Source organism: Salmo trutta, chromosome 38 (assembly GCF_901001165.1).
Source record: "Salmo trutta chromosome 38, fSalTru1.1, whole genome shotgun sequence".
In the NCBI taxonomy this organism is placed as follows: Eukaryota; Metazoa; Chordata; class Actinopteri; order Salmoniformes; family Salmonidae; genus Salmo; species Salmo trutta.
This window is the reverse complement of record NC_042994.1, coordinates 9067769-9087898: the sequence shown is the minus strand read 5'-3', so window position 1 is coordinate 9087898 and position 20130 is coordinate 9067769. Positions and strand designations below refer to the sequence as shown.

The window sequence follows — 20130 nt, the reverse complement described above, 5'->3', positions numbered from 1 at the left end:
AAAATAAAGGAAACACTAACCGAACTTGTCTTAATAGGCCGTTGGGCCACCACACGTGTTTCCTTTAATTTGGCAGTTACGTGTACTTAGAGTACTTCTCTCTACTATTACTTGTATGCTCTGTGTGGGGCCAGGAGTTTTTCCTATTTATGTTACCTGACTAGGGAAAACTCCAGGCCCTAGCTATGGACTGTAGGGGCTAGGGGACTTTTCCTGATCAGGTCCTGGCCTTAAATACTACAGTGTCTACAGTACTACAGGCCCTAGGAGGATTGAATCTGACATGGTGTACAACGGTATAAACTTTTTCATTTATCCATTTATGATCGATCGTAAGTCAGGGATTTAGGGCCCCACCCGCATCACAGAGCTCAGAGATGTACACTTATGTCATGTGCTTCAATTCAGCGTCTTGACACTGGAAGTCAGATCCAAATGCACTTCTAAAGGTATTGATGGGGAGCAAAGTCGACACTGTCTCACAACCTGCCACGATAATAACAGGAAGAGAGGGAACATGTGAAAGGAGGAGTGTGAGAGCCAGACCCTGCAACCTAACGGCTACAACACGTCTTCTCCTGTCTGTATGATGTGTATATGTGTGTGTTTGCATGTTCTTGCATGTGTGTGTATGTGCTTGCGACCTACTCACAGCGGGGGAAACATGTCTTCGCTACGGGACACACACTACCTCTCAGCAGTATGCCGAGAGCCCCCATGCTTGATTACACACTCTAAATACAGATAATGAACATGAAGTGGGAAAGATGTGCGGGTGGGCGGGAGGCCGTACGCTTCATTTGCAATATGCCAAACATACTGTATTTCTGCTGTGGCAGGCAGGTGTGCCTAAAGTAGCTGCAACTGTGCTTTTAGACTTTTTGAGAGGTGAATTGCTGAGCTCTTTATATTTATTTACTTACAGATGTAGGATCTTAGTTTGAGCCAGTTTGCTACGGAGGAAAATAAACCTGCAGCAACAGTAAATGTGAATTATTATGTGGGTTATACTAAGAAAATCTAGTGAGAAATTTCAAAGTGGAAATTACAAACTTCAGAACCCTTTTCAAAACTCAAACCTCCTGCAACAGGGTGATCAAATGTAGATCCTACATCTGTAGGCCCCCTATCAAGCCAACTGGTGCACAAGATCCCTCTTTACATAGTCTGTGAAAAGGACAGACAAACGTCAAAACTAAAAAAACAGCGAATGTTCACTCCTATATCCTTCTATGACATAATGGCTTTTTTTATTGAGCCATAATTACATGCAAATGAAAATTTGGCAGAGCGTTTCGGAGATTGGACAAGCGGAAATTAAAAAATGACACATCTTCGTTAGGTGCATCATGTAGAAAGACTGGGAAGGTTGATGGCCTGTCTTATTTTAACAGTCCAATTACGAAGCCACACGACCAAATCAGGCACAACCTCATCAACGTGTCATCATTGTTTTGCTTCTTAGGACGAATCAAGCTCCGGCTAAATATATCCCTCTTTCCTCTCAGTGAAGGAGAGAGAGAGGAGAGAGAGAGAGAGATTTTGCCCACCTGTAAATTGCCCTCATGCTAACACGCTTATTCTCCATGCAGCCATGGAGGTCACAGCAGTTAGCAAGGCATCGACATGCACTCATGCCACCCTGTTAGGACTGGTCTCATTATATTACATTACACAGCCGCCATTTTGGGTCTGGTCTGCTCCTTTAGGCACTCTGGAGACACACAGGCAGGTGGCTGACAGCGCGATCAATGAAAACCTCATCAATACATTACACTTAGGGCTGCAGCGCACACTACACACTTTCTGAGGCTGGAGTGTGGCTCTGAGGTATTGATAGATAGGGAAACCGCAGTGGCACTAAGCCAACAGTCAATACTATGGGCCTACATGAAAACTGCACAGGAAATGCACCCCAATGAGTCTTTTCACCATGTTTTTTTACTAGGAACTCGTTAGCTGCACAGGGAGATGGTTATGGTGTTGTGGTTTGTTCTGATCTGTCTGTTGTACTGGTACATTACGCGTGCTTTTAAAAACATTTAGCTAGAGCACTACGGCTACTTTTTCAGGTTTTTTCAAGGAGTTCATGGAAGTTCTCTTGTTGACAACAGAACTGCCTGAACACTGCTGTGTTTCTTTTAGTACGGATCACCTTACGGCAACATGAAACGAGAGACTCTACACTACAATCATTTATCCGAAAAATCTAGGAATTCCTTCTAACCCTGATAGACAGTAAATCACTTTTATGTTCCAATTCTTCAACATTAGGAAGTGTCTTATCTGTTTATGTGATGGCAGGTCTGACTTTGTTTTATAGGCTTTCAGGTTGACCTGAATTTGGCCCGTGGGGCTGCGTGTACATTTGGGAGTGCTCCTTTAAGCTGGCTTAAGCTGTGTTTGTTGTGAGCTCCCCCAGTGGGGTAGTGCCCTTGGTAGGGTGAGTGAACACTGAAGGTCAAGATTAGGGCTCCTAGCTAGCATGCTCACTAAGAAGCAACAATTTGATATTCGGAGAGAATGAATGAATGAATGAATTCATTAATGATTGAACAGTTAACGAATGAATGATTAGGTGTAATGAATAAATGAATGAATGGATGAATGGATAAACAAATGAATGAACAAATTAACAAATTATTGTGAATTATTATGTGGATTATAATCAATGTTGATTATAATCAACTCTACACGTTTTAAATGTCCTGCATTGCAGGAAAGCTATCCTGCAACAGAGTGATCAAATGAAGGTCCTACATCTGTAAATGGGGAGGAGGATGGTGTGATAGTGGAGGAGATGTTAGAGGGAGGGAGAGAACAGCAGTAGAGAAATAGGACACTATTACTCTGACCCTCTCCCCATACATTATAGATTCCATTAGAATGTCAGCTCGTTCACGCTCAAGTGAACAGTCTCGCCCGCCACCCACAGCTACTCCAGCCACTGTAATTCTGTTTCTTTCTATCTATCTTTCTTTCTTTCTCCCTCGTTCTTTACTCCCTCCTTCAGACTGAAACATTGAAACATCCTTGGGTCTGGCATGGTTGGCCGTTTATTCACCTTTCCTGACGTCGCTCTCTCGCTCTCTCTTCCTCGCTCTCCCTCTCTCTCTCTCTCTCTCTCTGCCTCCCTCTCTCACCTTCTCTCACTCTCCATGTCTAGTGACTCTGATGTCCTTCTCTTCCCTAGCAGTTACACCCCCCCCCCACTGGACTTTAATGAGCGATAAAGGGCAGCATAAGATGTGAGTTAGTATCCAGCGCGGTCTGTGTTTACAGTGAACATGATCTCTCTAGCCTCTACTACTATATACACACACACACACACACACAGAGAGAGAGAGTGTACAAAACATTAAGGACACATGCTCTTTCCATGACATAGACTGACCAAGTGAATCCAGGTGAAAGCTATGATCCCTTATTGATTTCACTTGTTAAATCCAGTTCAATCAGTGTAGAGGAAGGGGAGGAGACAGGTTAAATAATATTTTTCAAGCATTGAGACAATTGAGACATGGATTGTTTATGTGATTGTGTATGTAGGGTGAATGGGCAAGACAAAATATTTAAGTTCCTTTGAACGGGGTGTGGTAGTAGGTGCCAGGCGCACCGGTTTGTGTCAAGAACTGCAACGCTGCTGGGGTTTTCACACTCAGTTTCCCGTGTGTATCAAGAATGGTTCACCATCCAAAGGACATCCAGCCCAACTTGACACAACTGTGAGAAGTATTGGAGTCAACATGGGTCAGTCGTCCCTGTGGAACGCTTTCGACACCTTGTTGAGTCCATGCCCCAACGAATTGAGGCTGTTCTGAGGTCAAGGGGGGGTGAAAGGGGCCTTAATAAACACGTACACACACACACATATATACACACACACCGCCCTACAGATACTAACATCTGATAGCAGGGATGTTAAGATGTCAGGGCTATAAACACCTGGATGTTGCAAAACATTTTCCAGCACCAGAGCACTGATAAAATCACTCAATTCATGTCGGGCCAGATAATATCCTGTCTCTCACACACGCCTGCAAGTATGTATAGTGTAGAGAATCATTGTACCATTTAAACCACTGTGAAGTATCGTTTCCATAAACAAAAATATTGTGTTTTCAGCTGATTGAAACTGGTGTGAGTAATAGATGCAAAAAAAACGGAACAAAGCACAGGAAGCATATGTCATCATCGTGTGTGTAGGTGGCAAGGAAGTCAGGCGCAGGAGAAACCAACTTGGTATAACTGGAGTTGTTTAATAAATAATAAACAAACACGAACTCCAAAAACCAACGTACATAAAAATAACATGGGTAAAAATACCCATAGCTCACTAAATAAAAAATACACGAAACCAATAACAAACAAAACAATCTCGGACAAGGACATGAGGGAAAACAGAGGGTTAAATACACAACATGTAATGAATGGGATTGGAACCAGGTGTGTAGGAAAACAAGACAAAACCAATGGAAAATGAAAAATGGATCAGTGATGGCTAGAAGACCGGTGACGTCGATCGCCGAGCACCACCCGAACAAGGAGGGGCATCGACTTTGGCAGAAGTCGTGACAGTACCCCCCCCCGACGCACGGCTCCAGCAGCGCGTTGACACCGGCCACGGGGACGAGGAGGACGAGGTTCAGGGCGATCCGGATGGAGATGATGGAACTCTCGCAGCAGGGAAGGATCTAACACATCCTTCACCGGAACCCAGCATCTCTCCTCCGGACCGTACCCCTCCCAGTCCACGAGGTACTGAAGGCCCCTCGCCCGACGTCTCGAATCCAGGATGGATCGAACGGAGTACGCCGGGGCCCCCTCAATGTCCAGAGGGGGCGGAGGAACCTCCCGCACCTCAGCCTCCAGGAGCGGGCCAGCCACCACCGGCCTGAGGAGAGACACATGGAACGAGGGGTTAATGCGGTAATGGGGGGGAAGCTTTAACCTATAACATACCTCGTTCACTCTCCTCAGGACTTTAATTAAACGGCCCCACAAACCGCGGACTCAGCTTCCGGCAGGGCAGGCGGAGGGGCACGTTTCTGGTCGAGAGCCAGACCCTGTACTGGGGCCTCACTACGGTGACTGTCTGCGCCAACTTTTTGGTGCCGGAACCAGTGGTCCACCGCAGGAGCCTCGGTCTGACTCTGATGCCAAGGGGCCAGAACCGGCTGATACCCCAACATGCACTGAAAGGGAGAGGTTAGTGGAGGAGTGGCGGAGCGAGTTCTGAGAGAACGCCGCCAACTCCCCCGGCCGGTCCTGGCAATAAGACCTCAGAAACCTACCCACATCTTGGTTAACACTACCTGCCCGTTACTCTCAGGGTGAAAACCCGAGGTAAGGCTGACTGAGAGCCCCAGACGCTCCATGAACGTCTTCCAGACCCTTGACGTGAACTGGGGACCCCAATCAGACACTATATCCTCAGGCACCCCGTAGTGCTGAAAGACGTGTGTTAACAGAGCCTCTGCAGTTTGTAGGGCCGTAGGGAGACCGGGAAAAGGGAGGAGACGACAGGATTTAGAAAAACGATCCACAACGACCAGGATTGTGGTGTTACCTTGTGAAGGTGGAAGATCACTAATGAAATCCACCGACAAGTGCGACCACGGCCGTTGTGGAACGGGTAAGGGTTGTAACTTACCTCTGGGTAGGTGTCTAGGAGCCTTGCACTGGGTGCACACCGAGCAGGAGGAAACATAAACCCTCATGTCCTTAGCTAAGGTGGGCCACCAGTACCTCCCACTAAGACAGCGCATCGTCCGATCAATCCCAGGATGACCAGAGGAGGGTGACGTGTGAGCCCAGTAGATCAATCGGTCGCGTACAGCAGACGGAACGTACCGACGCCCAGCTGGACACTCAGGGGGAACGGGCTCTGCACGTGACGCCCGCTCAATGTCCGCGTCCAGCTCCCACACTACCGGTGCCACCAAACAAGAGGCTGGGATTATGGGAGTGGGATCCATGGACCGCTCCTCTGTGTAATACAGCCGGGACAGTGCGTCTGCCTTAACGTTCTGGGAACCTGGTCTGTAGGAGAGGGTAAACACAAAACGGGTGAAAAACATGGCCCACCTTGCCTGGCAAGGATTCAGTCTCGTCGCCTCCCGGATGTACTCCAGATTGCGGTGGTCAGTCCAGATGAGAAAAGGGTGTTTAGCCCCCTCAAGCCAACGTCTCCACGCCTTCAAAGCCTTGACAACAACCAACAGCTCCCGGTCCCCCACATCATAGTTTCGCTCCGCTGGGCTGAGCTTCTTAGAGAAGAAGGCACAGGGGCGGAGCTTAGGTGGCGTACCTGAGTGCTGAGAGAGCACAGCTCCTATCCCATCCTCAGACGCGTCCACCTCCACTATGAATTGCAAAGACGTATCCGGATGAGCGAACACAGGAACCGAGGTAAACAGAGCCTTCAGTTTCCTAAAAGCCCTGTCCGCCCCAGGCGACCACTGCAAGCGCACCGGACCCCCCTTCAGCAGTGAGGTAATGGGAGCAGCTACCTGACAAAAACCCCGGATAAACCTCCGGTAGTAATTGGCAAACCCTAAAAATCGCTGCACCTCCTTTACCGTGGTGGGAGTCAGCCAATTACGCACGGCTGCAATGCGGTCACTCTCCATCTCCACTCCTGACGTGGATAGGCGATACCCTAAGAAGGAGACATACTGTTGAAAGAACAGGCGTTTCTCAGCCTTGACGTACAGGTCATGCTCCAACAGGCGACCAAGCACTCTGCGCACCAGGGACACATGCTCGGCGCGTGTAGCGGAGTAAATCAGAATGTCATCGATATACACCACTACACCCTGCCCGTGCAGGTCCCTGAAAATCTCATCTACAAAAGATTGGAAGACTGATGGAGCATTCTTCAACCCGTACGGCATGACGAGGTACTCATAATGCCCTGAGGTGGTACTAAATGCTGTCTTCCACTCGTCTCCCTTTCGGATACGCACCAGGTTGTACACACTCCTGAGATGCAGATTGGTGAAGAAGCACGCCCCGTGCATTAACTCAATCGCCTTGGCGATCAGAGGTAGCGGGTAACTGTACCCCACCGTGATTTTATTGAGACCTCGATAATCATTGCACAGGCGCAGACCTCCATCCTTCTTCTTCACAAAAAAGAAACTCGAGGAGACGGGTGAAATGGAGGGCTGAATGTACCCCTGACGCAGGGATTCGGAGACATGTCTCCATAGCCTCCGTCTCCGCCTGTGACAGGGGATACATGTGACTCCTGGGAAGCGCAGCGTCTACCAGGAGATTTATTGCACAATCCCCCTGTCGATGGGGTGGTAATTGAGTCGCCTTCTTTTTACAGAAGGCGAGAGCCAAATCGGCATAGTCGGGGGAAATGTGCACGGTGGAGACCTGGTCTGGACTTTCCACCGTAGTAGCACCAACGGAAACCCCTACACACCTACCTGAGCACTCACGCGACCACCCCGTGAGAGCCCTCTGTGGCCAAGAAAAAAAATGGGGTTATGACAAATTAACCAAGGTAGACCCAGCACCACGGGACACGCAGGAGTGTCAATAAGGAAAAGACAAATTTTTCCTTGTGACCCCCCCTGCGTCACCATACTCAAAGGAGCTGTGGCCTCCCTGATTAACGTCGACTATCTAAGGTGTGAACGGGGAAAGGCACATCCACGGGTACAATGGGGATCCCTAAACTATGAGCAAAAACTTAATCAATGAAATTCCCAGCCGCGCCTGAATCTACCAGAGCCTTATGCTGGGAACGCGGGGGGGAAAAATCTGGGAAAATAACAGACATACATAAGTGCAACAGAGGGCTCTGGATGAGAATGGTGCCTACTCACCTGGGGTGGCGCCAGAGCGCCCTGCCTGTTACCTCGATTCCCAGAGGAACCTACCCGGCACCGACCAGCAGTGTGACCTCTGCGGCCACAGATGGTGCGCAAGCGGGAACCCCCTCCGGTCTCCCTGTGCACCCCCTCTCCCAGTTCCCTGGGTATAGGAGAGGGGGTGCGGGAGGATGGAACCACCAGACCCCGATCTGGACGTCCACGAGCAGCCAGCAGGTTGTCCAGCCGGATGGACAGATCCACCAGCTGGTCGAAGGTGAGGGTGGTGTCTCTGCAGGCCAGCTCCCGACGGACGTCCTCACACAGACTACAACGGTAATGGCCGATCAGGGCCCTGTGATTCCATCCCGCACCGGCTGCCAGGGTCCTGAACTCCAGGGCAAAATCCTGGACGCTCCTCGTCTCCTGCCTCAGATGGTAGAGGCGCTCACCCACCACTCTGCCCTCGGGTGGATGGTCAAAGACTGCCCGAAAACGGCGGGTGAGTCCAACGCCACATCTCCTCCTCCACACACAGCGCTGGCCCACTCCAGGGCTCTCCCGGTGAGGCACGAGACGAAGGTGAAACTCTTCTCACGGTCAGATGGAACTGGGCGGACCGTGGCCAGGAAAAGGTCTAATTGGAGTAGGAAACCCTGGCAAGTGGCAGCACTTCCGTCGTACCCCTGAGGCATGGATAGACGGATCCCACCGAGTTCAGGTTGGGAAGGGACGCTCAGGATAGACCCCGGTTGGGCTGGTGGAGGCGCTGGAAAAACTCCCTGTCTCTCCCAGCGGTACATATTCTGGACAACGCGATCCTTGGCGGCGCATAGATGGTGAAGCTTCTCCTCATTCTCCTGGATGCGCTCCTCCACCTCCATGTCCAGGGTACCCTCTCCTGCTGACTTCATATTTTGGTCCGAGATTCTGTCATCGTCGTGTGTGTAGGTGGCAAGGAAGTCAGGCGCAGGAGAAACCAACTTGGTATAACTGGAGTTGTTTAATAAATAATAAACAAACATGAACTCCAAAACCAACGTACATAAAAATAACATGGGTAAAAATACCCATAGCTCACTAAATAAAAAATACACGACACCAATAACAAACAAAACAATCTCGGACAAGGACATGAGGGAAAACAGAGGGTTAAATACACAACATGTAATGAATGGGATTGGAACCAGGTGTGTAGGAAAACAAAACAAAACCAATGGAAAATGAAAAATGGATCAGTGATGGCTAGAAGACCGGTGACGTCGATCGCCGAGCACCACCCGAACAAGGAGGGGCATCGACTTCGGTAGAAGTCGTGACAGCATAGAAATATCGCACATAGAACTGATCTACCACATCTGATATACTGCTTGTTTTCAATGAGAATGACAGATCTATAACTCACATTTCTATGTGAATTTGGTCAGGTCGCCCGAAAAGTTACACATTACAGCTTTAACTATGTATACAGTATATACTAACCTATATATAGATTTGACAAATTACAATTGAGAGCCTAAATATAGAAAATGGTGCTGACAACAAACTTAAAGACCACCCATATACAGTCGCCAAACCTCTCAAAGCTCTTAAAGTTTCTTTGGATATCGTGTTTCAGAAAGCTCAATGGATGTAGAAAGATAAGCAACCACTTTACAACCCCACTCTCCTCTTTTCCTCCTCCCATCTTCCCCTCCTCCTATTCATCAGTCTACCACTAAACAGATCCCTAGAAGGATATCCCACACACCTCTTCTAAGACCTATGATGACCTAAGGGCACTGTATGACCACAAAGGTCATCCTCAGTCACAACCATGACTGAAGGGCCAAGCGGCCATTTTGAAGCCACAACCCCATCGAGGTGCTGCAACAGTGTGTGACCCAGTGTTGTTGAGTCAAAGTAGGCCAGTCCCAGTCTCAGTGTCACATAGCCCACATTCCTCAGAATCCTCCCATAGCAGACTGCTTTAGAGGATCTGGACAAACATACTCTTCTTAATAAACTCGCTGTGTCCCAAATGGCACCCTATTCCCTATATAGTGCACAACCTTTTACTAGGGCCCATAGAGCTCCGGTCAAAAGTAGTGCAGTCAAAAGTAGTGCACCACGTAGGGAATAGGGTGCAATTTGGGAGGCAGGGGGGAGTGAGCCACCACAGCTGTCCACAGTCCCTCTCTAAATTAATCTGGGAGTGAACAGGAGGATCAGGGCTGGGCTCCACTGATCCTAGGTCAGCTGCTGAGGACAAGCCAGATAAGGGATTAAAATGGGAGAGATGGAGGACAGAGAGAGGCTCGGCACCACCACCACACCTCTGGGTTAGAGTCCATAGGGGGACCTGTCAGCGTAGTAGTAATATGATCGTAGGAGGACTCTGAATAGTAGTTGTACTGGTAGTTTATAAGGAGGATACGGGTGTGTACGTACGAACTAAGGATAGTTATGGGAGTGTGCGTTATACATAGACATTCTACAAATGACCATCTAAAACCACACCGCACAAACACACACACATCGCACACACACACACTTAGACATACACACACACACTGAGGCACCAAAAGCCTAGGGGCACCAGAGCAACCCTCTACACAAACAAACAGCCCAGGTCTTAACCCTCATCTCCAACTATACCAGCACGTACAGCCCCATTTAGAAAACCTCAAAGACTCCACAAGACTTGTACAGTACAGCCTACCACATGACGTAATGCACCATGTCAGTCAGTCATCAGGTAACAGAGATCACTATTACAGCCAACATGTTAGAATTATCGCAGAACCAAAATGGCCACCTTGTCCAGTGGTTCCCAACCAGGGGTACTAGGACCCCTGGGGGTACTTGGCCTATCCACAGGGTGTACTTGAGAAGACTCATGAGACCATAGGCCGACTGATAAAATGTACGAGTGGGTAAATTGAGTTGGTGGTACAGTAAGCGAAAAGGTTTGGCAACCACTGGCCTAGTCGACAGCCTCTCCAGTGTTCGTGAGCATAGAAAGACTGCAGCTGGGCAGCCATTTTGGATCTGGCCATAGATCAATCGCTCCCAGAGAGATGCCAGAAACGGTGGCCGGTCGCCATGTTGTCAGCTGATGGCAGTCTTAATGATGGACCATGGGCCACACACCAGACGACTCATATTTCACATTCTTCCATCATGCCATCCAGAAAAACAGACATAGCATGCTGAGAAAGACCATGGAGGTCACTCCCAGTTACCACAATCATAGGCTTTGATTAACTATTCCTCCTCTCATCCCTCGTGTCTTAAAATAACATGTTATTGAAATGTTCAAGGGTTCATTGTAGTTCGTTGTGGCTTGTTTGTTGCTGTTGTTGCTGATGATGTCCCTGTTTTTGGATGTTGTGGCTTTCGGGCCGAATGGTAACTTTAGCCATTTCCATTGTTCCATGCGAATTAGCAAAGCTTTTAATAATTTTTATTTTTTAATTATGACACGTACACTCAACAAGACAGACAATTTTCATAGTAATTTACTAAACATTAAATAGTCATTCTGTTAGTGCCTACTTAAACCAAAAATAAAACAATTGGCCTCATATTACTACTACTGCGGGTCAGCGCTGGACTAACAATGCCTGGATGTGTACAATATGTCTACCTCCATAAATACAGTCTAGAAAAAAATGACGTTTGTTTTTGGTGTAGTTTCACTTTTGATTAGGGGATCCCCTTTATAAAATCAATAGCGACACTCAATCTTGCCCAGTCTATATAAAAAAAACAACCGTCAAACCAATGTTAAGGAACCACTTCGTCCTCAGATACTTCAAGCATCATTTTTCTGACGTATCCTCTTTCATCGATGTACAGGCATGTACTGTATGTCTGACGTAGCCAGGGTCGCATTCCGACTTACGTAATGTGTCCATGTCCGTGACCTTTGAACCCAATATGTCATATTAATCACACTGGGGCTGGGGTCTCTGAAACATGACCCCTCACCATAGGCATCACTGGCATCCTAATATGTGCTTCTTAAACGTGGACCTGGATTTTCCATTTGTTTCCCTGCCTTCACCACAGAAACAGGGGATGTAAAAAAAAAAGACTGGAACGTGACAAACCCCCCCATATATCTCCCTAAACGTCACGCTAGAAATCCCCAAAGGTTATTGAAAAGCCATTCACTTCAATAGGATCATAAGATCATTCGTCTGTCTACCAATGTACTGTATAGCACACTTAGAGAAAACCCCCTCTGATCTTTGTAGGCCTATGTCTTCATAACATACCAACTCTTCTTTCAGATGCAAATAAGCTTTATTAGCATGAATGAACATGGCCACTGTTGCTAAAACCAGGTAAGAAAATGACACCAATAATAACAGTAAAAAAAAAAAAAAAGTATTGTAATGGTGTCACAAGCGTCGTTGTATGTAGACCAAAACGCAGCGGGTATGTGAATGCTCATCTTCCTTTTATTGAAGAAAAACCAAACACAAAACAAAACAAAACAAAACAAAACAAAACAAAACAAAACAAAACAAAACAAAACAAAACAAAACAAAACAAAACAAAACAAACGACTAAAACAGTCCTGTAAGGTGCTCAGACTATACACGCAAACAACCACCCACAAACACAAGAAAAAATAAACCCACTTAAATATGGCCTCCAATTAGAAGCAACAACAACCAGCTGCCTCTAATTGGAGGTCGTTCCCAAAACTAACATAGATATAGAAAAACTAGAAAACCCACATAGAAATAGAAAACATAGAACATAAACCAGAACCCTGAAACACACTAAACAAACACCCCCTGCCATGCCCTGACCACACTACAATAACAAACAACCCCTTTTACTGGTCAGGATGTGACAAATGGAGATTAGAGAAAGGGGAAAATATATAAAATAAATATTATATAGAATATATATATATAGAATAAATATTACCAGAGATTTTTTTTAAATGAATATCAATAAAATAAATACATCAAAATAGTAATAATAATCTTTCTTTCTCTCGGTTCTTTATCATATAGGATCATTTGTCAATGTAGAACCTACTGGATAGTCCACTTACAGTACTAGAGGTGCCTATACTTTAGGTGGCTATATTTGAGGTGGCTATATTTGAGGTGGCTATATTTGAGTTGCCTATAGTTGAGGTGCCTATAGTTGAGGTGCCTATAGTTGAGGTGGCTATAGTTGAGTTGCCTATAGTTGAGGTGCCTATATTTGAGGTGCCTATAGTTGAGGTGGCTATAGTTGAGTTGCCTATAGTTGAGGTGCCTATATTTGAGGCGCTTATATTTGAGGTGGCTATATTGGAGGTGGCTATATTTGAGGTGCCTATAGTTGAGGTGCCTATAGTTGAGGTGCCTATAGTTGAGGTGCCTATAGTTGAGGTGCCTATAGTTGAGGTGGCTATAGTTGAGGTGGCTATATTTTAGGTGCCTATATTTGAGGTGACTATAGTTGAGGTGACTATATTTGAGGTGACTATATTTGAGGTGCCTATATTTGAGGTGCCTATAGTTGAGGTGGCTATAGTTGAGGTGGCTATATTTGAGGTGGCTATAGTTGAGGTGCCTATATTTGAGGTGCCTATATTTGAGGTGGCTATAGTTGAGGTGCCTCTATTTGAGGTGGCTATAGTTGAGGTGGCTATATTTGAGGTGGCTATATTTGAGGTGCCTATATTTGAGGTGGCTATAGTTGAGGTGGCTATAGTTGAGGTGGCTATATTTGAGGTGCCTATAGTTGAGGTGGCTATATTTGAGGTGCCTATAGTTGAGGTGGCTATATTTGAGGTGGCTATATTTGAGGTGCCTATATTTGAGGTGGCTATATTTGAGGTGGCTATAGTTGAAGTGCCTATATTTGAGGTGCCTATAGTTGAGGTGCCTATATTTGAGGTGGCTATAGTTGAGGTGCCTATATTTGAACTCTTTATGCTTTCATAACCATCTCTTTTCTCTCTGTCTGTTCTCTGGCTCCAGGTTCCACACATCTCGGGGACCAGCCGGCGCGGGCTCCCTCCAACCCCAGCTCTCCCTCCTCCTCCCCCCATACCCCCAGCGCCCTAGCCCTGGCCCTGGGTAGTGGAAGCTCTGACCCTGTCCTTAACGGAGGCCTGGGAGGCCCCTGCTCCGGTGCCTACTGTGGTGGCTCTGCGGGAGGTCTGTACCTTTCAGAGCCACTCTATTAATCAAACTATCAAACCCACTGCAGGGGGTTAAGAGAGGAGAGGGGGACACTAGGTAGCAGATGTCCTGGGTGGTGAGTCTGTTCGGTACATTGCTTCTCGTGCTGTGCAGCGAGAGGACACAATGTCTCGTCTACTGTTGTAGTTACATAATGTGAGGCTGCCTTCATAGTAGAACAACAGTGGTAAAATGGGTTTGTACTGTATTTATTGTAAGGAATGTATTGATCAACACTGTAGATTAGATCCATTACATCAGTACATACACTACTGGTCAAAAGTTTTAGAACAACTACTCATTCAAGGATTTTTCTTCATTTTTACTATTTTCTACATTATAGAATAATAGTGAAGATATCAAAACTATGAAATAACACATATGGAATCATGTAGTAAGCAAAAAAGTGTTAAACAAATCAAAATGTATTTTATTTTTGAGATTCCTCAAATAGCCACCCTTTGCCTTGGTGACAGCTTTGCACACTCTTGGCATTCTCTCAACCAGCTTCATGAGGTAGTCACCTGGAATGCATTTCAATTAACAGGTGTGCCTTCTTCAAAGTGAATTTGTGGAATGTCTTTCCTTCTTAATACGTAGAGCCAATCAGTTGTGTTGTGACAAGGTAGGGGTGGTATACAGAAGATAGCCCTATTTGGTAAAAGACCAAGTCCATATTATGGCAAGAACAGCTCAAATAAGCAAATAGAAACGATCCATCATTACTTTAAGACATGAAGGTCAGTCAATACGGAACATTTCAAGAACTTAGAACTTAGTTTCTTCAAGGGCAGTCGCAAAAACCATCAGGCTCTATGATAAAACTGGCTCTCATGAGAACCGCCACAGGAATGGAAGACCCAGAGTTACCTCTGCTGTAGAGGATAAGTTCATTAGAGTTACCAGCCTCAGAAATTGCAGACAAATAAATGCTTCGAAGACTTGAGGTAACAGACACATCTCAACATCAACAGTTCAGAGGGGACTGTGTGAACCAGGTCTTCATGGTCGAATTGCTGCAAAGAAACCACTACTAAAGGACACCAATAAGAACAAGAGACTTGCTTGGGCCAAGAAACACGAACAATGGACATTACACCGGTGGAAATTTGTCCTTTGGTCTGGAGTCCAATTTGAAGATTTTTGGTTCCAACTGCTGTGTTTTTTTGAGACGCAGAATAGGTGAACGGATGATCTCCATATGTGTGGTTCCCACCATAAAGCATGGAGGAGGAGGTGTAATGGTGTGGGGGTGCTTTGCTGATGACACTGTGATTTATTTAGAATTCAAGGCACACAACCAGCATGGCTACCACAGCAATACTGCATGTGGTTTGGGCTTATTGGGACTATAATTTGTTTTTCATCAGGACAATGACCAAACTCACCTCCGGGCTGTGTAAGGGCTATTTTACCAAGAAGGAGAGTGATGGAGTGCTGCATCAGATTACCTGGCCTTCACAATCCCCCGACCTCAAACAACTTGAGATGGTTTGGGATGAGTCGGACCGTAGAGTGAAGGAAAAGCAGCCAACAAGTGCTCAGCAGCCAACAAGTGCTCAGTTGAAATCCTTCAAGACTGTTGGAAAAGCATTCCAGGCGAAGCTGGTTGAGAGAATGCCAAGAGTGTGCAAAGCTGTCATCAAGGCAAAGGGTGGCTATTTGAATACGTATATTTTGATTTGTTTAACACTTTTTTGGTTACTACATAATTCCATATGTGTTATTTCATAGTTTTGATGTCTTCATTATTCTACAATGTAGAAAATAGTAAAAATAAAGAAAGACCATTGAATGAAACTTTTGACCTGTAGTGTACATGCAGAATGTCTCTCTCTTTCGCCCTCTCCCTCCTTCCCTCCCTCCGTCACTACCTCCCCCCTAACAGGAACGACCCCCAGCTCGCCCGTCAGCCTCCCCAAGTCGCCCACCTTCCCATCAGGAAGCGGGAGAGGGCCCGGGTGGCCGACTGGCGATGAGTGTTCCATCTGCTATGAGAACCACGTTGACACGGTCATCTACGCATGCGGTCACATGTGTCTCTGCTACACCTGCGGCGTCAAACTCAAGAAGATGTCCAACGCCTCCTGCCCCATCTGCAGGAGACAAATCAAAGACATCATTAAGACCTACCGTAGCACGTAGGGGGCCTTTGAAGCTAAGGACCTCAAAACTGAGGGCCACAAGCATAAGTTAATGGGGAGAGGAGGAAGACGTTGAGGAAAGACTTTGATAAACTTTTAAGATCAGGGAAATGGACAATGGACAGTTCACTCTGGTACTTTTGTGTGATGGATTTTGAGGAAGAATCTTGGTTTTTGTTTCAAATACCCATTTTTTGGGGGGCTGGTACAGTTAGGAGACCTGCACTGCAAAGGTCTCTTGCATTTCCACTTTCCCTCTGACGCAGTGTGTGATGGCTTTTGAAGTGGCGGGGGGTTTGCAACCGCGGCGAGAACTTCCTCTCTCAACTAGAAGTTTTCATTCTTCTTGCTCTCTCCAAGGATTCAGGAAGTTTCAGACTTTGAGGAAAGAGAAGACGTGAAACAACTTTTTATTTTGTTGTTGAAGCCACTTCCAGATGACTGCCGCGAGTTTGCTCATGTGCATGGAAGCAAACGAGGTAGTTTCAATTCAACGTTTTTGGTCTTGAGATGATCTATTCATGTTGAAGAGCAGAAGGACTGTTAAGTTCCAACATTTGCTTCTTAACTTGACTCAACTTTGTCTGTAAAAAAAAAAACAACAGGCAAAATAGATAGTTCTTTATTAACAAAACGTCTCAGTATGGCACAACTTCTGTCTGTGTGTTACTTAGGCAAACTGCAGATTAAAGAGTGGATTTATTTGTTGCTGAGTGTCGTGACGGGAAAGGGATGCATTTCTGTAGTCGTCATAGGATTCATCAATAGGAAGATGACTACAGTTGTATAAAGTTGTGAAGTATAGGGACATAAGTATATGACGTATCACCTCTTGCTCCTATACAGTAAGTCATATATTCTCAACCAAATGTATTTGTGTGGTAGTTCTATAGCACATTCATTGGTGGTAGCTGTGCTGTTGCGCTAGCTAGCTATCTGCTTGCTCTGCAGTGTTGTATGTTGCACTGAAGTCAGTACTGCGCTCTCGGAAATGTCCCATCAAGAAAGGAGAAGAAACAGATTACTTTACACAATAAATTTAAACAACCATCAAAACAATGTCACTGGCAGCCTCAGCTCCCAATCCAATCCCAGAATTTGTACCCACATCATGTGACTGGAAGCAGGAAGTGAAAGTACATTTATTGAGTGTTCCTCAGGTCCAGCTGTTAACTCCCCAAAATGGTGACAGTTTACGCAAACACCAGCCCTATGCACTGTGATTGTTGCCATGGTAATAGCGTTCACCGTCGATCCGACACGGCCCCCTGCCTTAATTCATGAACAGTTCATTTGTTACATGCGGATGTGTGATAAATAATGCTTTGTTTCTATCCATATTTTTCACCAAGACCCCTTACTAAATACCAAATATGATGTTGTGTGTCCGAAGAAAAGCTTCCGAAACAGGACTTCAGAAACTCAGAGGATAAAAAGCACATGAAACAAAACTGAATTGACCCCAACTTATTTTTATAACTCAAAATACTTACTGGTCAGACAGTCAGTAATATGTACACAACCCTAACCCTATCACGGTACTATTCTAACATCTGCATTGTGCTTCAACCAGCAACAAATACCCTTCACAGTTACACACATTAATGTAGGGTTATGAGAGGTAGATGGGAGTTCCTCAATGTTGCAAGTTGATATACAGTCGGTTACAGGTGTTGTCACTTACCCCATATGACTTTTATCACTTTGGGGAGAATCCTAATTTACACTTAAGTCGAATTTTCACTCAGTCTCCCATTGACATCAATGCAAGACTACCTGAAAATGTGATTTTGTAAAAGTAAGAATTTTCCCCTTTATGATCAGTATGTGTCATATATCCCATTGAAATTCACATCACGCTTCTGTGTACTGGAGCTATATGCCATAGCTTTCTGCCGAGAGCTGAAAAGGCAGTTTTTCTAACACGTTTATCTTGCATCTTGGTGTAATTAATAGATAATCGACAAATGAATCTGGAATGTAATGCTGCGACAGTATTTGCCAGCTCTCTGTTTTTGGGGCAAATACTGACAGATGTTTCGTATACATCCTCTTTACACTCACGGACAGAACTTTGTGTTTTTATGATATTATACGCTACTGCTTGACGTGTTAATTCACATTTTGAATATTAATTTATGTTTTAAAATGAGGCAAATCGTTTTATTGGTGTGGTTGGTAGTATCGAGAGAGAAAAAACATATTTTGTCAGCTTTTTTTGTTGTTGATTGATAGTCATGATTGTAATGTTTGTTTTCTGGTTGATTGAAACCATGAAATAATCAGCTATTTCTACTTCTACGGTGTATCCTAAAGCCAGGAACGATATTATCTTGTACCTTCCACCAATACCTGGGACTCCCTGCAGTATACAATCATAACACCTTGTTGCTTTGGGTACAAGATAAGCACAGATTAATAATTTTACAAACCCTGAATATTCAGACGCTGAATTATTTTGTAATTTATACGTTGTTGTTCATGCCTCCTTTCGAGCCCAAACCAGGTTTGTTTTTATAGCTCTTACCAAGTATATAGTTTAAAGGCCGTCGTTGTATGGCAATGTTAAATGTCACTTTATAAGAATCCTGATTGTACTTTTTAAATGGTCTAGTCTATAGGTAATCTCTGGCATATTCTATCACAGTACAATTTGTGCTGATACTAAGTGTCCGACGAAATCCGAAATCCAATAAAAAATGAATGTGTTAAACCACCTCGTAATTTGCAAAGTCTGTGCTAAACACACGTCATTTCCCCTTGCTTGAAACATTGTTTTTACTGTTTTTTTTACTGACCCTCAATCCAAGGAATTTAACCCACAACCTCTAATGTAAACAATAGTCATTGGACATACGGTCATGTCATAAATGGCATACCGTACATTGACAACCTATAATAATGTAAAAGTTAAATATCATGCAAATTCAACAAGGCACCTAAATTGCTGCCTATCGTATTTATTGAGTTACATACAGGATTAATTGAAGTGGTCCGACTCATGTCAGTACTCGGTGGCTTAAAGTTCAGCCCTCCACACAGATACTATGACTAGGGCCCAGAATTGTTCCTGACCTAGTGACCTGGAAAACTCAGGGCCATAACTATAACACCAACCAGTTGCGGTGTCATACCAATTTACCCAAAAAATACATTTTTTGGTATCGCTCCTGATTTGTTTGTCAACCCTGTGTTGTATCTATCTTCCATTGAAGTGTTTTGATCTCAGATCCTACTGTACTTGGGTGTTTGCTTTCTTCTTCTACAATCCTCCATTTTAGAAAACCCCTTCTTCAGATATCACTAGACAGGTTTCACCTGGGAAATATACTTTATTTTCTGTCTTTTAGTTGTTTGAGTTGTTTGTTCACTCCGTCCTAGTTAGTGAACTTTGGGACCAATAGAAGACAAGCTGAAAAATAAATGTAAAAAATAAATCTCCAAGGCCATCATTTAGATAGAGTTCAGGGGTCGATCAGAACGCTACACATAGAAATGTAACATAGGCTAGGTCAAACACGATTGCTCCTATTTTCCATGATATAGAAGAATATATGTTCTATGTTGTCACTCATACATTGTTTAAGATACTTTGCAAACCTGTCTTTATTTGAGAACTAGTTTCCAAGTGATCTGTTTGTGAGCTCTGTTAAATGTAAGTCGGACGATTGTGTCAATAAACTTTCCAGACGTGTTTCAAAAAAGTGTCTGCCTGCTTTTCTCATAAAACTTGAATAGAACATAAATTACATACATTTGATTACAAACTAATTCTATATTTTCTATCACATCTCCAATATCCATCTTAATATGATTGGATTATCTCCCATACATATCCAACTATATAACAAAAACTTGATGACAAATTCTTATTTATTATATCCACACTCTTGATTTTAATTCATCCCGTAAATGTCTTTTTTTTTTTGTTACCTTTATTTAACCAGGAAGGGCTCATTGAGATTTGAAGTCTCTTTTTCA

The 20130-nt window shown here is 44.8% G+C and overlaps 1 protein-coding gene across 2 annotated transcripts in view; it reads left to right on the top strand.

Annotated features, from left to right (window-relative positions):
* The window catches only part of neurl1aa (neuralized E3 ubiquitin protein ligase 1Aa), a 72711-nt gene extending 52858 nt beyond the window's left edge, over window positions 1–19853 (top strand). For both annotated transcript variants that reach the window (XM_029738826.1, XM_029738825.1), the window contains 2 exons: window positions 13802–13981; window positions 15894–19853. In XM_029738826.1, the coding sequence (XP_029594686.1) occupies window positions 13802–13981; window positions 15894–16150 (437 nt within the window). In that variant the 3' untranslated portion in view covers window positions 16151–19853. The remainder of the gene's footprint in view (window positions 1–13801; window positions 13982–15893) is intronic.
* Window positions 19854–20130: the final 277 nt, after the last annotated feature.